The sequence below is a fragment of the Scyliorhinus torazame genome, chromosome 3 (assembly GCF_047496885.1).
Source record: "Scyliorhinus torazame isolate Kashiwa2021f chromosome 3, sScyTor2.1, whole genome shotgun sequence".
NCBI lineage: Eukaryota > Metazoa > Chordata > Chondrichthyes > Carcharhiniformes > Scyliorhinidae > Scyliorhinus > Scyliorhinus torazame.
This window is the reverse complement of record NC_092709.1, coordinates 305,375,251-305,400,744: the sequence shown is the minus strand read 5'-3', so window position 1 is coordinate 305,400,744 and position 25,494 is coordinate 305,375,251. Positions and strand designations below refer to the sequence as shown.

At 46.3% G+C, this 25,494-nt stretch overlaps 1 protein-coding gene across 8 annotated transcripts in view; it reads left to right on the top strand.

The window, feature by feature from the left end:
• The window catches only part of LOC140409223 (fibroblast growth factor receptor 3-like), a 277,279-nt gene that overhangs the window by 146,461 nt on the left and 105,324 nt on the right, over positions 1–25,494 (top strand). For all 8 annotated transcript variants that reach the window (XM_072497512.1, XM_072497513.1, XM_072497511.1 and 5 more), the window contains exon 5: positions 14,052–14,221. In XM_072497512.1, coding sequence (XP_072353613.1) covers positions 14,052–14,221 — 170 coding nt within the window. The remainder of the gene's footprint in view (positions 1–14,051; positions 14,222–25,494) is intronic.

Here is a 25,494-nt window from a genome sequence, read left to right as displayed (position 1 = left end):
TCACATTTGGTAAATATCTTTGTTTACATGAGTTCCCAGCATGTGCCTTTTTATGTTGAGACGCAATTTGATCTCTAATTAAATCTGGCTGTGCACTCACATGCACCAGCTGAGCAAATTGCATAATTAGCGCAAATTCTGACTGCTGCACAACTTGTGGTAAGCACCAATTTGTTAAATAAGGTCCCATCTTATAAATCAAATTGAATATCTAACCATCAACTGTGTTAATTAACTGTGTTAATTAACTGGCTATGTTCAGGACAAAGGGGTGGGGGCAATACAGAATATAATCCAACAAGACACTGATTCCTACAGAACACACACGCTCACTGTATGATCATTGTCATGGGATTGAAACTGGTAACAACCACCATTAACAGGACAGTCTGAGAATTTTTCATCTGGTACTGCGGCAAATGGTTTAGCGTCTTTACAAGAAATTTCAGGAGACCATTTCCTTGGCTCACCATGTGTAGTCACAATTTGAGCTTCCCAGGAAGATTTCTTACATTTTGCGTCTCATGGAATGTTTACTATTCCATCTCCCACAAATAGACTTGAAAAATAGTCCTGCGTACTATCACAAAAAAAAGCCTCCCTCTCCCACACTCCATAGTGCTTGATAGTAGACTCTGGTTCAGTCTTGTTTTATCTCTCAAGTAATTTGCACCTAACTTTCGTCTTCATTTCGTTTTGTTTCAAATTTTTTAATCCTATTTCAGCGGACACACCACAGAGGCCCTGTTTAGCTGTTTGCTCTTTTTTAAAATTTAGAGTACTCAATTCATTTTTTTCAATTCAGGGGCAATTTAGCATGGCCAATCCACTACCCTGCACATCCTTCTGGGTTGCGGGGACGAAACCCACGCAAACACGGGGAGAATGTGCAAACTCCACACGGACAGTGACCCAGAGTCGGGATCGAACCTGGGACCTCGGCGCCGTGAGGCAGCAATGCTAACCACCGTGCCGCCCGCCTGTTTCGCTGTTTACATCGAGATAAAAAAATCCCATGATCCTATTTGAAGACGAACAGGGGAATGTCTGTGGTTCCCACCTCTTGGTCAATGTTTATACTTTGGCCAGCATCATGAAAGGACTGTGAATTGGTCAGTTTTCTTATGCTATTTGTGGGATCTTGCTATGCATGGGTTGGCTGCGATGTTCTCTACATTACAGCTGACTACACTTCAAGCTGCCTCATGGCATCGAGGACCCGGGTTTGACCCTGGCCCCGGGTCATTGTCCGCCTGGAGTTTGCACATTCTCCCCATGTCTGCTTGGGTCTCGCCCCCACAACCCAAAAGAATGTGCAAGGTAGGCGAATTGCCCTTAATTGGGGGGGAAAAAAAGAATTGGGTACTCTAAATTTATATAAAAAGCAAATGTACTTCAAAGTAAAGCAGGGCCCTAGTCCAACTGTGCTCCCCCCCTAACCCTGCCCCCAGTTCCCTGCCTCCAGCTCAACACATTGCCTCAGCTACACACCCACACAAACACCCCCACCACCACCCACACTCCCCAGGTTGGCCTTTGTCCATTTCATTGATTGACGCTGAAGATTGTGGTAGTTATACTGTCGGGGTTCAGTGGTTTGGTACAAGGAACCTGTAGAACCTGGTAAGCCAGAACGCACTGTAAATAGTTTCTGATGACAACTTGGCTGTGGACCCAGCATGTGAAAAGTACTGTTTGGGAATGTGTGGAATCTGCTGTAATAATTCACGGAGAATCGTATCAGAAAGGTTTTCAACTCAGTTGGCAGTGAGCAGACGTCATGTCTTATTTTATAAACATAAATTTTTATAATGCCATCTCTAGTTCTCTCTGTTATTGTACTTGAATTCTCGCATCATCTGGTAGCAACAGCAAATAAACAACAGGTTAACATATCACTTGTGGTAGTTTAAAAACACCAGATAGTCAACAGATATCTAGCGAGGAAGGTGTAAGGCCAGGGATGGGATGCAGAATAGGAGGTGAGGGAGCGTATCAAATTGAAGGAAAAAAACATACAAAAATTAGTGGGAGACTAGAGGACTGGGAAGTCTTTAGGGGACAACAGAAAGCTACTAAAAAAGCTATAAAGAAGAGTAAGGTAGACTATGAAAGTAAACTTGCTCAGAACATAAAAGCAGAGAGTAAAAGCTTCTACAAATATGTAAGACAAAAAAGAGTGGCTAAGGTAAATATTGGTCCTTTGGAAGATGAGAAGGGAGAATTAATAATAGGTAGACAAGTCTCCTGGCCCTGATGGGATGCATCCCAGAGTGTTAAAAGAGATGGCTAGGGAAATTGTAAACGCACTAGTAATAATTTATCAAAATTCACTAGACTCTGGGGTGGTCCCAGAGGATTCGAAAGTAGCAAACGTGACACCACTGTTTAAAAAAGGAGGTCGGCAGAAAGCGGGTAATTATAGGCCGGTAAGCTTAACTTCGGTTGTAGGGAAAATGCTGGAATCTATCATTAAGGAGGAAATAGCGGGGCACCTGGAGGGAAATTGTCCCATTGGGCAGACGCAGCATGGGTTCATAAAGGGTAGGTCGTGTCTGACTAATTTGGTAGACCTTTTTGAGGACGTTACCAGTGCAGTAGATAACGGGGAGCCAATGGATGTGGTATATCTGGATTTCCAGAAAGCTTTTGACAAGGTGCCACACAAAAGGTTGCCGCATAAACTAAAGATGCATGGCATTGAGGGTAAAGTGGTAGCATGGGTCGAGGATTGGTTAACTAACAGAAAGCAGAGAGTGGGGATAAATGGGTGTTTCTCTGGTTGGCAACCTGTAACTAGTGAGGTCCCTCAAGGATCAGTGTTGGACCCGCAGTTGTTCACAATTTACATAGATGATTTGGAGTTGGGGACCAAGTGCAATGTGGCAAAGTTTGCAGACGACACTAAGATGAGTGGTAAAGCAAAAAGTGCAGAGGATACCAGAAGTTTGCAGAAGGATTTGGATAGGTTAGGTGAATGGGCTAGGGTCTGGCAGATGGAATTCAATGTTGCCATTTTGGGAGGAATAACAGCAGAATGGATTATTATTTAAACGGTAAGAAGTTAAAACATGCTGCTGTGCAGAGGGACCTGGGTGTGCTGGTGCACGAGTCGCAAAAAGTTGGTGTGCAGGTGCAACAGGTGATTAAGAAGGCTAATCGAGTTTCGTCTTTCATTGCTAGAGGGATGGAGTTGAAGACTAGGAAGTTTATGCTGCAATTGTATAAGGTATTGGTGAGGCCACATCTGGAGTATTGTGTTCAGTTTTGGTCTCCTTACCTGAGAAAGGACATATTGGCACTGGAGGGAGTGCAGAGGAGATTCACTAGGTTGATCCCAGAGTTGAGGGGATTAGATTATGACGAGAGGTTGAGTAGACTGGGACTGTACTCAATTTAGAAGGATGCGGGGGGATCTTATTGAAACATATAAAATTATGAAGGGAATAGATAGGATAGATGCGGGCAGGTTGTTTCCACTGGTCAGGGAAAGCAGAACTAGGGGGCATAGCCTCAAAATAAGGGGAAGTAGATTTAGGACCGAATTTAGGAGGAACTTCTTCACCCAAAGGGTTGTGAATCTCTGGAATTCCTTGCCCAGTGAAGCAGTTGAGGCTCCTTCTTTAAACGTTTTTAAGAAAAAGGTAGATACCTTTCTAAAGAATAAAGGGATTCTGGGATATGTTGTACGGGCTGGAGAGTGGAGCTGAGTCCACAAAGATCAGCCATGATCTCATTGAATGGCGGAGCAGGCTCGAGGGGCCAGATGGCCTACTCCTGTTCCTAGTTCTTATGTTCTTATTTATAGGTAGCTCCAACACCATGTAGTCTTGCGTCCATTGTTGAGAGTTGAACAGTCAATGAGCTCAGGCAGGGATGGAAATGATCTGGGTCTCAGAGTTGGAAATAAGAGGAGGTCTTTGTGATGGTACAGAGACTGGGTTTGAAGCTAAGCTCGGGGTCAGATAGGATGACAAGGTTGTTAACTAGTGGGATACCACAAGGATCAGTGCTTGGGTCCCAGCTATTCACAATCAATATCAATGATTTGGATGTGGGGATCAAATGTAATATTTCCAAGTGTGCTGATGGCGCAACACTAGGTGGGCATGGGAGTTGTGAGGAGGATGCAACGAGGCTTCAACCAGATTTAGGTTGAATGAGTGAGCAAGAACATGCATTGTTCCAATCAAGAATCTGCTTCAGCTGCAGAGAATGGCTTAGGAGAGGAATGGAGCCAGTGGTTAGGGAACAGAGGGCGCAATTCTCCCATCGGGAGACTAAGTCCCGACGCCGGAGTGAAAACCGGAAGAAGATGTCGGATGGATCTGCGGGGCGGTGGAGGAAAGGAGGTCCTCCTTCAGAGAGGCCGGCCCGCCGATCGGTGGGCACCGGTCGTGGCCCAGACCCCTTTTGAGGCCGCCCTCGGTGCAGGAACTCCCCTCCCAACCCACGGGCCGCCCCCCACCCAGCGTTCCCGCGCTGTTCCTGCCGGCAGCGACCAGGTGTGGATGGCGCCGGCGGGAAGCCGTCGTGTTGGGCAGGCCGCTTGGCCCATCCGGGCCAGAGAATCGCCGCTCGCCCATTACAAGCGGCAAGCGGCGATTCCCCCAGCGGCCAGCCGTGATTCACGCCGCGCCAGTTTGGGGGGCGGGGGGGGGGGGGAGAATCGCGTGCGGATGCCGGGGCGGCGTGGCGTGACTCGCGCGGCGCCCCGGCGATTCTCCCACCCTGCGTGGGGGGGGGGGGGGGGGGGCAGAATTCCGCCCAGAGTTTCTGGTAGGGTCCTTCGGCTTTCCCAATATTTAGTTGGAGAAATGTCTGCTCATCCAGTACTGATTGTCGTGTTGGGTGCTCTGCTACATAGACGAACCAACACGGTTGCGGATGGTACAACTCAGTTTTATTACTAACAATAATAACATCTGTAAACCGGTTACTGTGGTTCGTTCATTACCCTTTAACCTGTGGATCTAACCCTAACACTATCTTGGAGAAGCACTCAGCACCTGGTGAATGTCTGAGTCGCTTGCTGTGAGCTCTGTGCCCTGAGCTGCCTCCTGCTGGAATGAGCGGGAAGTGTCATGTTCCCTGTTTTGTACTGTGTATGCTCTTGCCTGTGATTGGCTGTGATGTTGTGTGTGTATTGATTGGTCCGTTGATCTGTCCATCAGTGTGCATGTATGTTTGCACCATGATATTTATCTGAATATCATGACACCGATTACTGGATCAGCAGAGTGTCAAATCAGAGGCAATGGAAGGATCAAGAGAGGTTGCTATGCAATGACATCCCTGCATCACTAGGTAAGGTGAGGAACGGCTTATAGTGGGTGGTCAGAATGTAACACTCAAACCCACTCTGCCATTGTCACTGGCTAGCCCAGAGAAAATTATTTTGACACAAAAAAGCTCCGTTGTAATGTAGAACGGGATTAAAATACCATGCCATGGGATTTTGAGAGATAACAGAAATGGATTTAGCATTGTAGACATAATGGCGTTCGATGTTTTTCACGTCACTTCGATATCTTTCTTTTCAGGGAGTAATGCCATATGTTTAAGGCTATGGAGAACAAATTTAATAGCAGAAATGTTGTGATTCCAGAGTACAAATGAGAAGAATTTTAAGCAGTGTGGTTGTTACGTTTTGAAAAAAAGTTCAAATTGTCTTGAGTTGATACAAGATTCATTTTAAGAAATCTGGGGCTGGATTCTCCGTCCTGTTGCGCTACATTTCTGTTTCAGCTCGCCGCCGGGATGCTCTGTTACGCCGGCTGCTCAATGGGGTTTCCCATTGTGGGGCAGCCCCACACTGTCGGGAAACTCCCGGCTGCCAGCAAAACGGAGCATCCCGCCGGCGGAGAATCCAGCCCCTGGTGCCTTGCAACCTAAGTTAGTCTCATTGTTTTGAAGAACTTGCTGAGTTTTCCACATATTGGCCGAGCAAGTACAGATGTTCCAAAACACCATCATATTCCTTTCACACAACAGCAAGAATATTGCCCTGTATTATGGGAATGCATACACAGGGCAATAAGTGAAATGGTATTATGGAGCAGCTTCTCTGGGCATCCTGTTTCTCTTGTTCACAACTTTGAAATTTGGAAACAGCCACTGAGTTGGGGAGCTTGAGTCATAATCATTGGCTTGATAAGTTATTTTGGGCAGTTTGCCACGATTCATCGTCGGATCCTCTGTGACACATACAAATGCCTCTTAGCGAAAGTACTCAATTAAACATGCGCACACCTCCAATTCAGGGCTGATGTAGTCTTTTCCCACAGCCCATAACCTTGTTCCCCACGGTCTCATAAATAGTTTTGTTCAGTGAAATTAAATCACTTTGTGTTGGCAGTCAATGCCTTCTCTTGTCAGTCTTGAGGTCAGGAAGACAATGTTCTTGGCCATATCTGTCTGGAGAAACATCTCCCTCACTGCAAATCTGTCAGCCAATATCTACCAAGTGCCAGAGGAAAATAAATGGCCTGCATTATTGGTTCGACTCTCTTGTGAAGGTTAACGGTGAGAACTGCTGTGACCCAGCATTGGCCTGTAGCAGCGAGCTTTGATTAAGCTCGCACTGCTGGGAAGTAAATTAGTTTAACATTGCTGCTCCATTGCCGAGTGAGAAATGATGGACCCCAGCGTTATATGACAGGAAAACAATGTGTAGTGTTGCTCAGCTGTGAGACAGGAATCTTCACCTCCCCCCTCACACCCCTGCCCCCACTCCACATCCCGCTCACTCCCCTCACCCAACAACTCTTCATATACCATTAGCTAATAGAGGCACAGGAACAAACAGTTCTGTATCTATGTAAATGCATGGAGTATAGTGTACAAAATTGGGGACCTGGAAGCAGAAATTCCTCTAGGGGCATGTGACATAGTTGCATTGACAGAAACCTGGCTCAAGCCAGAACAGGACTGGATACTTAACATCCTGGGTTATAGGGTTTTTAGTAGGAACAGGGTGGGTAAAAAGGGTGTAGCAGTCTTGGTCAAAAATAATATCATAGCTCTTGAACGAGCTAGATTGGATTTGTTTATTGTCACGTGTACCAAGGCACAGTGAAAAGTATTGTTCTGCATACAGCTCAGACAGATAATTCCGTACAGGAAAAGAAAATACATAGAGCAAACATAAAATACGCACTGTAAATTCATAGACACAGGCATCGGGTGAAGCAAACAGAAGTGTAGTACTACTCAGTGGAGAAGATGTGTGAAGTTATCAGATCAGTCCATAAGAGGGTCGTTTAGGAGTCTGGTAACAGCGGGGAAGAAGCTGTTTTTGAATCTGCTAGTGTGTATTCTCAGACTTTTGTATCTCCTGCTCAATGGAAAAAGTTGGAAGAGTGAGTAAGTCATGTGGGAGGGGTCTTTGATTATGCTGCCCGCATTCCCAAAGCAGCAGAAGGTGTAGACCGAGTCAATGGATGGGAGGAGGGTTTGTGTGATGGACTAGGCGGTGTTTGTGACTCTCTGTAGTTTCTTACGATCTTGGGCCGAGCAGTTACCATACCAGGCTGTGATGCAGCCAGATAGGATGCTTTCTATGGTGCATCTGTAAAAGTTGGTAAGAGTCAACGTGGACATGCCGAATTTCCTTATTTTCCTGAGAAAGTATGGGCACTGTTGTGCTTTCTTGGTCATAGTGCAGAAATGGGTGGACTAGGGCAGATTGTTGGTGATGTGAACACCTAGTAATTTGAAGCCGTCAACCATCTCCACCTCGGCACTGTTGATGCCGACAGGGGTGTGTACAGTACTTTCCTTCCTGAAATCAATGACCAGCTCTTTAGTTTTGCTTTATACATTTTTTTTGAGAGTATCCAATTATTTTTTTCCAATTAAGGGACAATTAAGCATGGTCAATCCATCTATCCTGCACATCTTTGGGGTTATGGGGGTGAGACCCGTGCAGACACGGGGAGTATGTGCAAACTCTACATGGGCAGTGGCCCAAGGCCGGGATCGAACCTGGGACCTCGGTGCCGTGAGGCAGCAGTGCTAACCACTGCACCACCGTGCCACCTAGCTCTTTAGGTTTGCTAACATTGAGGGAGAGATTGTTGTTGTTACACCACTCCACTCGGTTCTCTATCTCCCTCCCGTACTCTGACTCATCGTTGTTCGAGATCCGACCCACTATGGTCGTATCATCAGCAAACATGTAGATGGAGTTGGAGCCAGATTTTGCCACACAAGCCGTGGGTGTATAGGGAGTATAGTAGGGGGCTAAGTACGCAGCCTTGCGGGGCCTCGGTATTTAAAAAAAATTTAGAGTACCCAATAATTTTTTTCAATTAAGGTACAATTTAATGTGGCCAATCCGCCTAACCCGCATATCTTTGGGTTGTGGGGGTGAAACCCTCGCAGACACTGGGAGAATGGGCAAACTCCACACAGACAGTGACCCGGGGCTGGGATCGAACCTGGATCCTCAGCGCCGTAGGCAGCAGTGGTAAAGTCTGCGCCACCGTACCACCCTCTGGGCCTCGGTATTGAGGACTATCGTGGAGGAGGTGTTGTTTATCCTGACTGATTGTGGTCCATGGGTCAGAAATTCGAAGATCCAGTTGCAGAGAGAGGAGACAAGTCCTAGTTTTTGGAGATTATATGATTGGTGGTGAGAAACAGAAAGGGAGCGGTTACCTTGCTCCTTTTTTACTAAAGACCTCCAAATAGTGGAGAGAAAGTGGAAGAGAGAATTTGTTGGCAGATTATGGAAACCTCCAGGGCAAGTAGGGTTGTGATAGTTGGGGATTTCAATCACCCTAAGGTAAACTGGCAAACCGGAGTGTGGAGAACGGAAGGGGAGAAATTCCTGCAGTATGGGCCAGAAAACGTTCTGGAACAGTATATTTCGAGTCCGATCAGGGAGCAAGCCTGGTCTTAGGAAATGAGGCAGGGTAGATGGAGAACGTCACAGTGCGGCAGGAGCCGTTGGGAAGTAGCGATCCTAATATAATACGATTGAATATTAAATTGGAAAAGGATAAAAATCAGCTTCTGATTAAGATCCCAGACTGGAAAAGAGAAGATTTTAGCAGTCTAAAAGTTGAACTGGAGCAGGTTGATTGGAAACACATTCTGATGGATAAAACAGTGGATGAAAATTGGGAGACTTTCAAAGGAGAGATGAATAAGGTGCAAACTAGGTACGTACCCATGAGAAATAAATATGGGATTCCAGAGCCAGAGTACCCTAGATGACTAAGGATATTGATGATAAAATTATAGGCATAAGATGCACGTTGGAATAATAATAGCAGTAGAAATCAGAGAGTATCTCAAATGCAGGAGAGAGGCTAAGGCTGGAATAAGGAAGGCTAAGAGGAAGTTTGAGGAAAGGATTGCAGGCTGTGCTGAAACAAATAGCAAAATGTTCTTCAGGCATATTAATGATAAAAGATTAGTGATGGATAGAGTGGGACCCATAAGGGACTAGCAGGGTAAACTGCTCACTGAAGTGGAGGGTATGGAATTGGTACTAAATGAGTTATTTGCTTCTGTCTTTACCAAATTAGAAGATGGTGACACTGGCCCAATTGAAAATGTGGGTGTTGAGCAACTGAGCTGTTTAGTGATAGATAAAGAAAAGGCGCTCAAAAGGCTGGCAGCACTCCAGGTAACGAAGTCGCCAGGACCAGATTAGATGCATCCTAGATTGCTGAGAGAGGTAAGGGAGCCGTTGACAGAAATTTTCCAGGCCTCTCTGAACACCGGATAAGTCCGGGGGACTGTAGGATTGCAAATGTAACGCCGTTGTTTGAGAAAGGGGCAAAGGATAACCCAGGAAACTACAGACCTGTCAGCTTGACATCAATAGTGGGAAAACAGATGGAGGCCATGATACGAGATGAGATAAATATGCACTTAAGAGAAAAATAAGTTTAATACTGGACAGTCAACATGGCTTCGTCAAGGGCAGGTCATATCTTTTTTTTTTTTAAACAAACATTTTATTGAGGCATTTATGGCTTTATAACAACAAAAGATACAAATACAAATGTAAACATAATTCTGTGTGTAACCCCCCACCCCAGCCAACAGCCATACCCCGCCAATATAGTTTATACACAAACACCCCAAGTCTGTCCACCTCCTCTCGCTGATGCTGCCGAAACTGAACTAAACTAAGCTAACTCCCCCTGCCGCCTTATTCCCTAACCCCCCCTCCCTTATTGTATCTGCTAACGGTTTAGTTTCCCCAGAAGAAGTCGATAAACGGCTGCCACCTCCGAACGAACCCTAACACTGATCCTCTCAGGGCAAACTTAATTTTCTCAAGCCTGAGAAACCCAGCCATGTCGCTAACCCATACCCCTGATTTCGGGGCTCCGAGTCCCTCCACACTGATAAGATCTGTCTCAGGGCTAACAAGGAGGCAAAGGCCGGGGCAGCACAGTGGTGCAGTGGTTAGCACTGGGACTACAGCACTGAAGACCCAGGTTCGCATCCCGGCCCTGGGTCACTGTCCGTGTGGAGTTTGTACATTCTCCCCGTGTCTGTGTGGGTTTCACCCCCACAACCCAAAAGATGTGCTGGTTAGGTGGATTGGCCACGCTAAATTGACCCAATTGGGGAAAAAAAGGAGACAAAGGCCAAAACGTCAGCCTCTCTCGCCCCCTGGACTCCAGGTCTTCCAACACTCCAAAGATTGCCACCTCCGGACTCGACGCCACCCTCATTTTTAGCACCGTTGGCATGACTTCAGCAAATCCCTGCCAGAATCCCCTAAGTTTCGGACATGCCCAAAACATGTGGACATGGTTTGTAGGCCCTCCTGCACACCTCACACATCTGTCCTCTACCCCAAAAAGCCTGCTTATCAGCGCCACCATCATGTGCGCCCGGTGAACCACCTTGAATTGTATCAGGCTGAGTCTGGCACAAGATGAGGATGTGTTGACTCTACTCCGTGCATCCTCCCACAGACCCGCCTGTAACTCCTTTTCCAAATCATTCTCCCACTTACGCTTTACCTCCCCTATCTGGATTCCCTCCCACTTCTTTATAAATTTCCGAGACATTCCCCTCCCCCTCCCCCATTCTAGAAATACCTTATCCTGTATCCCCTGTGGCGGTGGAAGTGGAAAGGTCGAAACCGGCCTTTGCACAAAGTCCCTCACCTGCAGATAGCAAAACCCATTCCCACCCAGCAATTCAATCTCCTCCTCCGGATCCTCCAAACAAGGAAAGTGCCCATCAATAAACAGATCTCCCAGTATCTCAATACCTGCTCTCTGCCACCTCCGAAACCCCCCATCCAACCTCCCCGGGACAAACCGGTGATTGGCACAAATTGGAGCCCACACTGACGCTCCCTCCACTCTCATATGTTTCCGCCACTGTGCCCAAACTCTCAGAGCCGCCACTACTACCGTGCTTGTGGAGTACCAGGCCGGCGAGAACGGCAGAGGTGCCGTTACCAGTGCTCCTAAACTTGTGCCCCTACATGATGCCGCCTCTACCCATTCCCACACTGACCCTTCCACACTATCCACTTCCTGAGAATTGCAAACTCCACACGGACAGTGATCCAGAGCCGGGATCGAACCTGGGATCTCGGTGCCGTAAGGCAGCAGTGCTAACCACTGTGCCACCGTTCTGCCCCTGGCTCACTGCATTTTATTGCCCTTTCCTCGCTGTGACAGGACTGCACAATTTCCCCTGTGTTCCAGTTGTTTTAAAACTGCCAATATTCTGTGGGTCCCTGGTTGGAAGGCCAGTACTGTGCTATTAGGATCAATTGTTAAGGCGGCACAGTAGTACAGTGGTTAGCATTGTTGCTTCACAGCGCCAGGGACCTGGGTTCAATTCGGCTTGGGTCACTGTCTGTGCAGAGTCTGCACGTTCTCCATGTGTCTGCGTGGGTTTCCTCCGGGTGCTCCGGTTTCCTCCCATAGTCCAAAGATGTGCAGGTTAGGTGGATTGGCTATGTTAAATTGTCCTTGGTGTCCAAAAAGGTTAGGTTGGGTTACGGGGATAGGGTGGAGGTGTGGGCTTAAGTAGGGTCCTCTTTCCAAGGTGCAGACTCGATGGGCCGAATGGCCTCCTTTGGCACAGTAAATTCTATGATTGTGCTGCCCCGTCAACAATCATTGTCTTTCTCCATTGTAATTGCTCAGACACCAACAACGTTTATTTGGCTCTGACCTTTTTCCGAGAATCATTCCTTAATGTTGCAGGTCCAAGTGCAGCAATTTCCCTGCTGTAGTTAGACTGGTTTGATCATTGATAAGGGATAGGAATTTGGCAAACTGTTTGTAAAATTATTTCCAATTGGAATTGTCAGAAGCTTTGAAGAATGTGCTTTTAAGTCTCCTGTCCAACAGTTGGGCCTTTGAAACATGATTGGGCGAAGGCTTCCCGGCCTGAAACATTCTCTCTTTTAAGCAGCAATATATTACACCAGGGTTCTTAACAGAGAAGAAAAAATGAGACCCTAGCACAAGTAGGTGAGTAAAGAGAGGTGACCAACAGTACAAGTGAAGAGGTAGGGAATGAGAATGTCTTTAACTGAAGATCCTCGGCCTTGGTTGATAAATCCCTTCTGCACCCGTTCCAAGGTATTGAGCTGGCAACCCTACATTGTTTTGAAAAGTAAAAAAGTTTTATTTCATGCTTTTAGAGTAAAGAATGACTCCAGAGGAATATCCAATAGAATGACTGAGCAGTTTTGGGCCCCGTGCCTAAGGAAGGATGTGCTGGCCTTGGAGGCGGTCCAGAGGAGGTCCACAAGAATAATCATGGGAATGAAAAACTTGGCATATGAGGAGTGGTTGAGGACTCTGGGTCTGTACTCAATGAAGTTTAGAAGTATGAGGGGGATCTTATTGAAACTTACAGAATACTGAGAGGCCTGACTAGAGTGGATGTGTAGAGGATGTCTCCACTAGTAGGAAAAACTAGAACCCAAGGGCATAGCCTCAGACTGAAGGGACGATCCTTTAAAACTGAGATGAGGAGGAATTTCTTCAGCCAGCGGCTGGTGAATCTGTGGAACTCATTGCTGCAGAAGACTGTGGAGGTCAAGTCACTGAGTGTCTTTAAGACAGAGATAGATAGGTTCTTGATTAATGAGGGAATCAGGGGTTATGGGGAGAGGGCAGGAGAATGGGGATGAGAAAAATATCAGCAATGATTGATTAGCCGAATGGCCTAATTCTGCTCATATACCTTATGATCTATTATGGACACTTTTGTGAGGGCCACGAAGAATCCAGCACGAGTTTTATGGATAGAAAGTAATAACATTTATTTACAATAACATATATACCTCACAGCGGCAGCAACTTCCCTTGCTGCACACTCCTTCCTGCCGGTTCCTAAACTGGCCAGCTTGATTTTACTAGGAGTTTACTAGTGGTTTCTCCGCCCCCCTCATTGGGGAAGCTCATACTCCCACAGGATTGTGGGATTGTCATTAGTCCCCAGCCAATGGTAAGCAGGCAGGTTATAACAGACACAAAATGTGAGCTCATAAGGGACCTTTGGAAAACGTGTGGGAGGTCATCAGGCTTTCCACACAAGAGACCAGAAACAATGGACCAAAGGATGAGATCTCCAGCTGGAAGAGGTTCGAATTGGACCAGGTTTCTAGAGAGTTAAAAAAATTTTTTTAGAGTACCCAATTATTTTTTTATTCCAATTAAGGAGCAATTTAGTGCGCCCAATCCACCGAACCTGCACATCTTTAGGTTGTGGGGGTGAAACCCACGCAGACACTGGGAGACGGTGAAAACTCCACACAGCCAATGACCCGGGGCTGGGATGGCCTCTAGGGAGTTGATGTACTAGGGACATCGAATGCTGCCATGGACATATGGGATTTAGTGCAGAAGGGAAATCTGAGGACGAGTTACAGTTTACACAGTGTGGAACTCTGGAGCGCTGGAGAAATCCGGTCTGGGGTTTAAGGGCAGCACTGTCTTTGAAATTCAAGTCAAGCAGGCTGTGTAACTGGGAGTCCTGTTACTTTCTTGTGTTGGTCATTGATAGCAACCATCACCTTTCTTATTATTTATTGGTGTTTTCAGGAGCTCCGTACTGGGCCCGTCCTGATCGGATGGAGAAGCGACTTCATGCAGTACCAGCAGCGAACACCGTTCGTTTCCGATGCCCGGCTGCTGGAAATCCCACTCCCACCATCCACTGGCTGAAGAATGGCAAAGAATTTAAGGGTGAACACCGCATTGGTGGGATCAAGGTGAGTTATTACTCTTCGTCAGTCTCGGCTTGTCAGCCTTCAGCGTGCCTCTTCACGCCTCATGATTGGTCATGTGACACACATGGACAGGGTCACAATTGGTCATGTGACACACCGGGTCAGACGGCAAAGGATTAGCAAATTTAGTCAGGTCATTCCAATCCGACAGCTCCATCCCCTAAACAAAACTATTTGTGACCACCTTCATACTTTTACAGGTCTTATTGGAACGCCTTGGAGTCTGTTGCCAACAGGATTGTCACAACTAATGTAATGGAGCGAGTAGACCGGGACAAAGCCAGAACATTAGAACTGCTTTAGAAGAGGCAAGACAACCTGCTGCAGATAAATCCCACCTGCAGATACAGTTGATGATGGTGCACAGCTACTTTAAAATCATTGGAAAACACCTTCCATCAACCCCCACCTGTCCGCCTGAGAATTATTCCAGAAACTTTGTAGCCCAGTCTGATTTATTTAGAATCTGACGTGCATTGTGATTGTCTCCTGTAAACATTTCCATACTATTTTTCGTTGTAACCAAATTTGGTTTCCCTACCACTGATGTGTGCTGAGCAGTCTGAGTCTTTATTCTGACTTGGTCTCACTACAGCAGGTCTCACTCCAGTGGGTGAATTGTGAGGTAAAACTAAAAGTGCAGCAGTTTCAATTGAACAAATTGAGTTGTACTTACCCCAGTAACAGTAGAGCCTCTGGAGAATATTTCAAAGATCCCATTTACGCTGGGCATCTACTTCAAAATGAAATATTGTAGGGACGTCAATCGAATTTCAGAATTGAGCCTTGTTTCATGCCTTTAAAATGGCAACAAACAAAACCAAAGGCTGGTTCCATTGTTAATCTGCAGATCATATAGAACATACAGTGCAGAAGGGGGCCATTTGGCCATCGAGTCTGCACCGACCCACTTAAGCCCTCACTTCCATCCTGTCCCCGTAATGCAATCAACTCTCCTAACCTTTTTTTGGTCACTAAGGGCAATTTATCATGGCCAATCCACCTAACCTGCACGTCTTTGGACTGTGGGAGGAAACCGGAGCACCCGGAGAAAACCCACGCAGACACGGGGAGGACGTGGCGGGGGTTTAGGATATAACATACAAGAAAGCACAACAGCGCCTATACTTTCTCAGGAAACTAAGGAAATTCGACATGTCCACATTGACTCTTACCAACTTTTACAGGTGCGCTATAGAAGCATCCTATCTGGCTGCATCACAGCCTGGTATGGCAACTGCTTGGCCCAAGATCGTAAGAAACTACAGAGAGTCCATCACGCGAAGCTGCTTCCCATCCCTTGAAGAGTAGTGGGCTTGTCGGAGTAGAGTTAAGAGAGAAATCAGGAGGGCAAAAGGGGGACATGAGATTGTCTTGGCAGATAAGGCAAAGGAAAATCCAAAGAGCTTTTACAGATACATAAAGGACAAAACATAGAACATAGAACAATACAGCGCAGTACAGGCCCTTCGGCCCACGATGTTGCACCGAAACAAAAGCCATCTAACCTACACTATGCCATTATCATCCATATGTTTATCCAATAAACTTTTAAATGCCCTCAATGTTGGCGAGTTCACTACTGTAGCAGGTAGGGCATTCCACGGCCTCACTACTCTTTGCGTAAAGAACCTACCTCTGACCTCTGTCCTATATCTATTACCCCTCAGTTTAAAGTTATGTCCCCTCGTGCCAGCCATATCCATCCGCGGGAGAAGGCTCTCACTGTCCACCCTATCCAACCCCCTGATCATTTTGTATGCCTCTATTAAGTCTCCTCTTAACCTTCTTCTCTCCAACGAAAACAACCTCAAGTCCATCAGCCTTTCCTCATAAGATTTTCCCTCCATACCAGGCAACATCCTGGTAAATCTCCTCTGCACCCGCTCCAAAGCCTCCACGTCCTTCCTATAATGCGGTGACCAGAACTGTACGCAATACTCCAAATGCGGCCGTACCAGAGTTCTGTACAGCTGCAACATGACCTCCCGACTCCGGAACTCAATCCCTCTACCAATAAAGGCCAACACTCCATAGGCCTTCTTCACAACCCTATCAACCTGGGTGGCAACTTTCAGGGATCTATGTACATGGACACCTAGATCCCTCTGCTCATCCACACTTTCAAGAACTTTACCATTAGCCAAATATTCCGCATTCCTGTTATTCCTTCCAAAGTGAATCACCTCACACTTCTCTACATTAAACTCCATTTGCCACCTCTCAGCCCAGCTCTGCAGCTTATCTATATCCCTCTGTAACCTGCTACATCCTTCCACACTATCGACAACACCACCGACTTTAGTATCGTCTGCAAATTTACTCACCCACCCTTCTGCGCCTTCCTCTAGGTCATTGATAAAAATGACAAACAGCAACGGCCCCAGAACAGATCCTTGTGGTACTCCACTTGTGACTGTACTCCATTCTGAACATTTCCCATCAACCACCACCCTCTGTCTTCTTTCAGCTAGCCAATTTCTGATCCACATCTCTAAATCACCCTCAATCCCCAGCCTCCGTATTTTTTGCAATAGCCTACCGTGGGGAACCTTATCAAACGCTTTGCTGAAATCCATATACACCACATCAACTGCTCTACCCTCGTCTACCTGTTCAGTCACCTTCTCAAAGAACTCAATAAGATTTGTGAGGCATGACCTACCCTTCACAAAGCCATGCTGACTATCCCTGATCATATTATTCCTATCTAGATGATTATAAATCTTGTCTCTTATAATCCCCTCCAAGACTTTACCCATTACAGACGTGAGGCTCACCGGTCTATAGTTGCCGGGGTTGTCTCTGCTCCCCTTTTTGAACAAAGGGACCACATTTGCTGTCCTCCAGTCCTCTGGCACTATTCCTGTAGCCAATGATAACATAAAAATCAAAGCCAAAGGTCCAGCAATCTCTTCCCTGGCCTCCCAGAGAATCCTAGGATAAATCCCATCAGGTCCCGGGGACTTATCTATTTTCAGCCTGTCCAGAATTGCCAACACCTCTTCCCTACGTACCTCAATGCCATCTATTCTATTAGCCTGGGGCTCAGCATTCTCCTCCACAACATTATCTTTTTCCTGAGTGAATACTGACGAAAAATATTCATTTAGTATCTCGCCTATCTCTTCAGACTCCACACACAATTTCCCATCCCTGTCCTTGACTGGTCCTACTCTTTCCCTAGTCATTCGCTTATTCCTGACATACCTATAGAAAGCTTTTGGGTTTTCCTTGATCCTTCCTGCCAAATACTTCTCATGTCCCCTCCTTGCTCGTCTTAGCTCTCTCTTTAGATCCTTCCTCGCTACCTTGTAACTATCCATCGCCCCAACCGAAACTTCACACTTCATCTTCACATAGGCCTCCTTCTTCCTCTTAACAAGAGATTCCACTTCCTTGGTAAACCACGGTTCCCTCGCTCGACTCCTTCCTCCCTGTCTGACCGGTACATACTTATCAAGAACACGCAGTAGCTGATCCTTGAACAAGCCCCACTTATCCAGTGTGCCCAACACTTGCAGCCTACTTCTCCACCTTATCCCCCCAAGTCATGTCTAATGGCATCATAATTGCCCTTCCCCCAGCTTTAACTCTTGCCCTGCGGTGTATACTTATCCCTTTCCATCATTAACGTAAACGTCACCGAATTGTGGTCACTGTCCCCAAAGTGCTTTCCTACCTCCAAATCCAACACCTGGCCTGGTTCATTACCCAAAACCAAATCCAACGTGGCCTCGCCTCTTGTTGGCCTGTCAACATATTGTTTCAGGAAACCCTCCTGCACACACTGTACAAAAAACGACCCATCTATTGTACTCGAACTATATCTTTTCCAGTCAATATTTGGAAAGTTAAAGTCTCCCATAATAACTACCCTGTTACTTTCGCTCATATCCAGAATCATCTTCGCCATCCTTTCCTCTACATCCCTAGAACTATTAGGAGGCCTATAAAAAACTCCCAGCAGGGTGACCTCTCCTTTCCTGTTTCTAACTTCAGCCCATTCTACCTCGGAAGAATAGTCCCCATCTAGCATCCTCTCCGCCACCGTAATACTGCTCTTGACTAGCAGCGCCACACCTCCCCCTCTTTTGCCTCCTTCTCTGAGCTTACTAAAACACCTAAACCCCGGAACCTGCAACATCCATTCCTGTCCCTGCTCTATCCATGTCTCCGAAATGGCCACAACATCGAAGTCCCAGGTACCAACCCATGCTGCCAGTTCCCCTACCTTGTTTCGTATACTCCTGGCATTGAAGTAGACACACTTCAAACCACCTACCTGAACACTGGCCCCCTCCTGCGACGTCAAATCTGTGCTCCTGACCTCTATACTCTCATTCTCCCTTACCCTAAAACTACAATCCAGGTACCCATGCCCCTGCTGCATTAGTTTAAACCCCCCCAAAGAGCACTAACAAATCTTCCCCCCCCCCAGGATATTTGTGCCCCTCAGGTTCAGATGTAGACCATCCTGTCTGTAGAGGTCCCACCTTCCCCAGAAAGAGCCCCAGTTATCCAGAAATCTGAATCCCTCCCGCCTGCACCATCCCTGTAGCCACGTGTTTAAATGCTCTCTCTCCCTATTCCTCATCTCACGATCACGTGGCACAGGCAACAACCCAGAGATAACAACTCTGTTTGTTCTAGTTCTGAGCTTCCATCCTAGCTCCCTGAAAGCCTGCCTGACATCCTTGTCCCCTTTCCTACCTATGTCGTTAGTGCCAATGTGGACCACGACTTGGGGCTGCTCCCCCTCCCCCTAAGGACCCGGAAAACACGATCTGAGACATCACGTACCCTTGCACCTGGGAGGCAACATACCAAACGTGAGTCTCTCACGCTCCCACAAAATCTCCTATCTGTGCCCCTGACTATAGAGTCCCCAATTACTAATGCTCTGTTCCTCTCCCCCCTTCCCTTCTGAGCAACAGGGACAGACTCCGTGCCAGAGGCCCATACCCCATGGCTTAACCCTGGTAAGTCTCTTCCCCCCCCCCCCCACAAGTATCCAAAGCGGTATACTTGTTTCTCAGGGGAACGACCGCAGGGGATCCCTGCACTGACTGCTTTTTCCCAGTCCCTCTTACAGTTACCCACCTATCTCCAATCTTTGGTGTAACTAATTCCCTGAAGCTGCTATCTATGACCCCTTCTGCCTCCCGAATGATCCGAAGTTCTTCCAACTCCAGCTCCAGTTCCCTAACTCGGTCTTGGAGGAGCTGGAGATGGCAGCACTTCCTGCAGGTAAAATCAGCAGGGACACTAACTGCATCCCTCACCTCAAACATCCTGCAGGAGGAACATTGCACTCCCTTCCCTGCCATTCCTCTAACTTTCTACCAAGATCTGGCTAACAACTAAATTAAATTTTTATAAAAAATAATAATAATATAATAAAATATGGTACTTACCTCAGACCAATGGGTTTTATTATTAGGTTAGAGGAGGAGGGCGGGTGGGAGACACTACACGTGTAGTGTCTCGGGTTTCCTCTCCACCAGAATTTATTGGTGAGGGTCTTCCCAGACGTCCGCGGGTCGACTTCCTGTTCCCGCCTAAAAGACTAATTAAAAAAAAAAAAGAAAAATTCTCAGCTCCTGCTGAAATTGACTAACCAGCCAGCTCCACTCCCGTCGAAATCGACTGGCCTGCCCCTGCAAAGACAAGTGCTTTTAAAGGACAGACTTACCTCCCAGCAACCACTTCCGCAATGCTCCCGCTGAAACTGACTCACCAGCTGTTCTCACGCCGAAATCGACTGGCCTGCCCCTGCAAAGACAAGTGCTTTTAAAGGACAGACTTACCTCCCAGCAACCACTTCCGCAATGCTCCCGCTGAAACTGACTCACCAGCTGTTCTCACGCCGAAATCGACTGGCCTGCCCCTGCAAAGACAAGTGCTTTTAAAGGTTGACTTACCTCCCAGCAACCACTTCCGCAATGCTCCCGCTGAAACTGACTCACCAGCTGTTCTCACGCCGAAATCAACTGGCCTGCCCCTGCAAAGACAAGTGCTTTTAAAGGTTGACGTACCTCCCAGCAGCCACTTCCGCAATGCTCCCGCTGAAACTGACTCACCAGCTCCACTCTGGCCGAAATCGACAAAAGAGTGACTAGGGAGAGGGTAGGGCCTCTTAAGGATAAACAAAGGATGGGAAAGGTCCTAAATGAATATTTCTCGTCAGTATTTACTGTTGAGAAAGGCACGGTGTTATGGAAATTGGGGAAATAAAAAGTGATGTCTTGAGGCATATACGTATTACAGAGAAGGATGTGCTGGAGGTATTAAAGCCCATCAAGATAGATAAATCCTCAGGACCTGATGAAATGTATCCCAGGACGTTGTGGGAGGCTAGAGAGGAAATTGCCGGCCACTTCACTGAGATATTTGAATTATTGACAGCCACAGGACAGGTGCCTTAAGATTAGAGGGTAGCAAATGTTGTGCCCTTGTTGGGAACTACAGAATGTGGAGCCTTGCTTCTGTAGTGGGTAAGCTGTCAGAAGGTATTCTGAGGGACAGGATCTACAGGCATTTAGACAGGCAAGGGCTAATTAGGGAAAGCCAGCATGGCTTTGTAAGGGGAAAGTCATGTCTCACGAATTTGATTGACGTTTTTGAAGGAGTAAACAAGAAGGTAGATGAGGGCAGTGCGGTCGACGTTGTCTACCTGGAATTTAGCCAGGCCTTTGACAAGGTACCGTATGGTAGGTTGTTGCAAAAGGTTAAATCTCACGGAATCCAGGGCGTGGTAGCTAGCCAATTGGATACAAAATTGGCTTGGTGACTGAAGCCAAAGGGTGGCTGTGGAGGGTTGTTTTTCAAACTGGAGGCTTGTGACCAGCGGTGTGTCTCAGGGATCGGTGCTGAGTCCACTGTTATTTGTTATATATATGTATATATATGATTTGGAGGTAGGGGGCATGGTTAGTAAGTTTGCAGATGACACCAAGATTGGTGGCATAGTGGACAGTCAAGAAGGTTATATACGATTACAACAGGATCTTGACCAATTGGACCAGTGGTCCGGTGAATGGCAGATGGAGTTTAATTTGGATAAATGTGAGGTGATGCATTTTGGTAGATCAAATCAGGGCAGGACCTACTCAGTTAATGGGAGGGAGTTGGGGAGTTACAGAACAAAGAGATCTAGGAGTACAGGTTCATAGCTCCTTGAAGGTGGAGTTGCAAATGGACAGAGTGGTGAAGAAGGCATTTGGCGTGCTAGGTTTTATTGGTCAGAATATTGAATACAGGAGTTGGGACGTCTTGTTGAAGTTGTACAAGATATGGTAAGAACACACTGTGGAATACTGTGTTCAGTTCTGGTCACCCTATTATAGGAAGGATATTGTTAAACTAGAAAATGTACAGAAGAGATTTATGAGGATGCTACCAGGACTTGATGGTTTGAGTTATAAGGAGAGGCTGGATAGGCTGGGACTTTTTTCCCTGGAGCATAGGAGGCTTAGGGGTGATCTTATAGAGGTATATAAAATAATGAGGAGCATCGATAAGGGAGATAGTCGACATCTTTTCCCAAAGGTAGAGGAGTCTAGAACAAGAGGGCATAGGTTTAAGGTGCGAGGGGAGAGATACAAACGAGACCAGAGGGGAAATTTCTTCACACACAAGGTGGTGAGCATCTGGAACGGGCTGCCAGAAGCAGTGGTAGAGGCGGGTATGATTTTGTCTTTTAAAAAGCAGTTAAACAGTTATATGGGCCAAATGCAGGCACGTGGAACTAGTTTAGTGATAGAAACTGGGCGGCATGGACAAGCTGGGCCGAAGGGCCTGTTTCCATGCTGTAAACATCTATGACTCTGTCTACACCTCCCGCTGCCTTGGGAAAGCGGGCAGCATAATAAAAGACCCCTCCCACCTGACTTACTCACTCTTCCAACTTTTTCCATCGGGCAGGAGATACAAAAGTTTGAAAACACGCACGAACAGAATCAAAAACAGCTTCTTCCCCACTGTTGCCAGACTCCTAAAGGACCCTCTTATGGACTAATCTGATCAATATACTACATTCCTGAATGCCGGTGTCTATGTATTTATATTGTATACCTTGTGTTGCCCTATTACGTATTTTCTTTTCATGTACAAATCATCTTTTTGGTATACGTGACAATAAACAAATCCAAATCCAAACCATCCATCCCATTCCCGAGGCAATTGATCCAGTATGAGTTTTTAAAAGATCTCATAAATAAACTCTGTGTACTAGATTTAAATTTATTACCGAGGTACAGTGAAAAGTATTGTTCTGCAAATAATCAATGCAGATAACTCCATTCATGAAAAACATAGGACAAACGATAAACACACAATGTAAATACATAGACATCGGGTGAAGCATACAGAATGTCGTGCTTCACAGTAGAGAAGAGCATGGAGAGATCAGTTCAGTACATAAGAGGGTCATTCAGGAGTCTGGTAACAGTGGGGAAGAAGCTGTTTTCGAATCTGTTAGTGCGTGTTCTCAGACTTTTATATCTTTTGCCCGATCGAAGAGAGAATAACCCGAGTGAGGGAGGGGTTTTGAAATTTGCTGCCCACTTTCCCAAGGCAGCGGGAGGTGTAGAGTCAATGGATGGAGGGTGGGTTCGCGTGATGGACTGGGCTGTGTTCGTGACTCTAGTTTTGTATGGTCTTGGGCCGAGCAATTGCCATACCGTGTGATGCAGCCGGATAGGATGCTTTCTATGGCGCATCTGTAAAAATGAGTCAAATTGGATATGCTGAATTTCCTTAGTTTTCTGAGGAAGTAAAGGCGCTGTTGGGCTTTCGTGGTCATAGCATCGACATGGGTGGACCAGGACAGATTATTGGTGATGTGCACACCTAAGAATTTGAAGCTGTCAACCATCTCCACCACGGCACCATTGATGCAGACTGGGGTGCATACGACACTTCACTTCCTGAAGTCAATGACCAGCTCCTTAGTTTTGCTAAAATTGAGGGAGAGATTGTTATCGTTACACCACTGCACTAGGTTCTCTATCTCCCTCCTGATCTCTGACTCATTGTTGTTTGAGATCCGACCCACTACGGTCGTGTCATCAGCAAACTTGTAGATGAAGCTCGAGCCGAAACACACAGTCGTGTGTTTATAAGGCGTATAGTAGGGGGCTAAGTCTTGAGGCTTCCTTCCGCTGGCCTGGGGAGAGTTGGCCCAGTTCAGCTGGTGGGAATGCTCATATCCGCAGCAACCATTTTACTTTCTCCAACAGAAAGTGAGTGGGGAGCAGTAAGTGATTTAGGGTAGGAAGAACTCATTCTGTGCCCATTACTGAGCTAAATTCTCTTCAACGACAACAACAGAAAAATAGTAAATAAACAACAGCAAACATAAAAAATCCCAGATTAATAATAATAATCTTTACTGTCACAAGTAGGCTTACGTTAACACTGCAATGAAGTTACTATGAAAGCCCCTGGTCGCCACACTCCGGCGCCTGTTAGGGTACGCTGAGGGAGAATTCAGAATATCCAATTCACCTAACAAGCACGTTTTTCAGGACTTGTGGGAGGAAACTGGAGCACCCGGAGGAAACCCATGCAGACACTGGGAGAGCGTGCAGATTCCGCACAGACAGTGATCCAAGCCGGGAATTGAACCTGGGTCCCAGGCACTGTGAAGCAACTGTGCTAACCACTATGCTACCATGCCACCCAATGGCCGCTCTTAAACGGCTAAAAAGAAACCCACATACAAGTTGAAATGTTTGTTTTTTGTTTAAAATTATCTAAACATGCTGCCTTCACTACTGAATTGCACATAAACTAGAAAAGTCAGGTTGGTTTTCGGTCTAAAATCCCACTTTAAAGCAGCATTTAAATTTTTTCAGGAATCTACAATATATTATAATCCTGCTGAAGGCCATGTGATATTGCACGATTAACCGCATTAATATAAGGCTTGTTCAATCCTTTAGCAACCAAGGAAGCCAGTGATTGTCTTGCAAGCTATAACACGTATCCAAATATGTTTCTGATTTTTACTTTATTTTTCTAAACAGCAGCACAAAGATCTTAACTTTATCTCCCGCTGAATATTTCCCATTGTGCATGGCTCATTTACTGGCTTCCTCACCCATATGGACATTATTCATGTCTGAAGCTATACATCTCGTGCATCTGGTTATTTGAGCACAAGGGGCATCACAGCCAAGCTTGTACCTATCCTCACCAACTTACAGTGGAATCATTGGGTCACGGAACGCGAGTGTGGTTCTCTTACTGGCAGCGAAATTAAGTATGACCAAAGCAGTTAATATCCACACAGAATCACAGGATTGTTACGGCGCAGAAGGAGGCCATTTTGCCCACCGTGTCTGCACAGCTCTTCAAACGAGCATCATTACTTGGTGCCATTCCATTGCCTTTTCCTCGTCGCTCTGCACATTGTTTCTATTCAAGTAATCATCTCATGCCTCGATTGAACCTACCTCTACCACACTTCCAGACGGTGCGTTCCAGACTCGAACCACTCATTGTGTGCAAAGGTTTTTCTCACCTCACATTTGCTTCTTTTGCAAATCAGCTTAAATCTGTGCCCTCTCGTCCTTGGTCCTTTTACGAGTGGGAATAGTTTCTCCCTATCTACTCTGTCCAGCCCCCTCATGGGCGGCATGGCAGCACAGTGGTTAGCACTGTTGCTTCACAGCTCCAGGGACCCGAGTTCGATTCCCGGCTTGGATCACTGTCTGTGCCGAGTTTGCACATTCTCCCTGTGTCTGTGTTGATTCCCAAATTTCTTTCTCTGTCAGTCTGGCCTCAATAAAAGTTGAGACGGATTCGCACGTAAACAGAAGTTATTTATTTAGCTTGCAAGCTTGAATCATCTTACAGAAATGTAAGAGACATCCAGCTTCTTACATCCCAGAAAACGACTGAACTAAAAGACAAAGGGATCTCTGCAAAATCAATTCAAATGGTATCAAGTTTCACATACTCGACGGACATAGGTCAGCCTCCTGACCTGTTCGATCTATTCTGATTGGCTCACTTCCAATCCCTTTCTCTGGCCCCTATCAATGCAGCATCACTCTCATAGACCCACCTCTTCCTGCTTTTTCCATGCGGTCTCAAATTCCTTTGTCCCTAACTGCAAGAATCAAAGTGGCTTATTTCTACATTACATTAACTAGTAACTCTAAAGTAACTATTTTATATCACATTCGTCATTCCCTCCTTTTATCATTCCATGATAACCAAACTATCCAATCTATAGCTACGGTTCC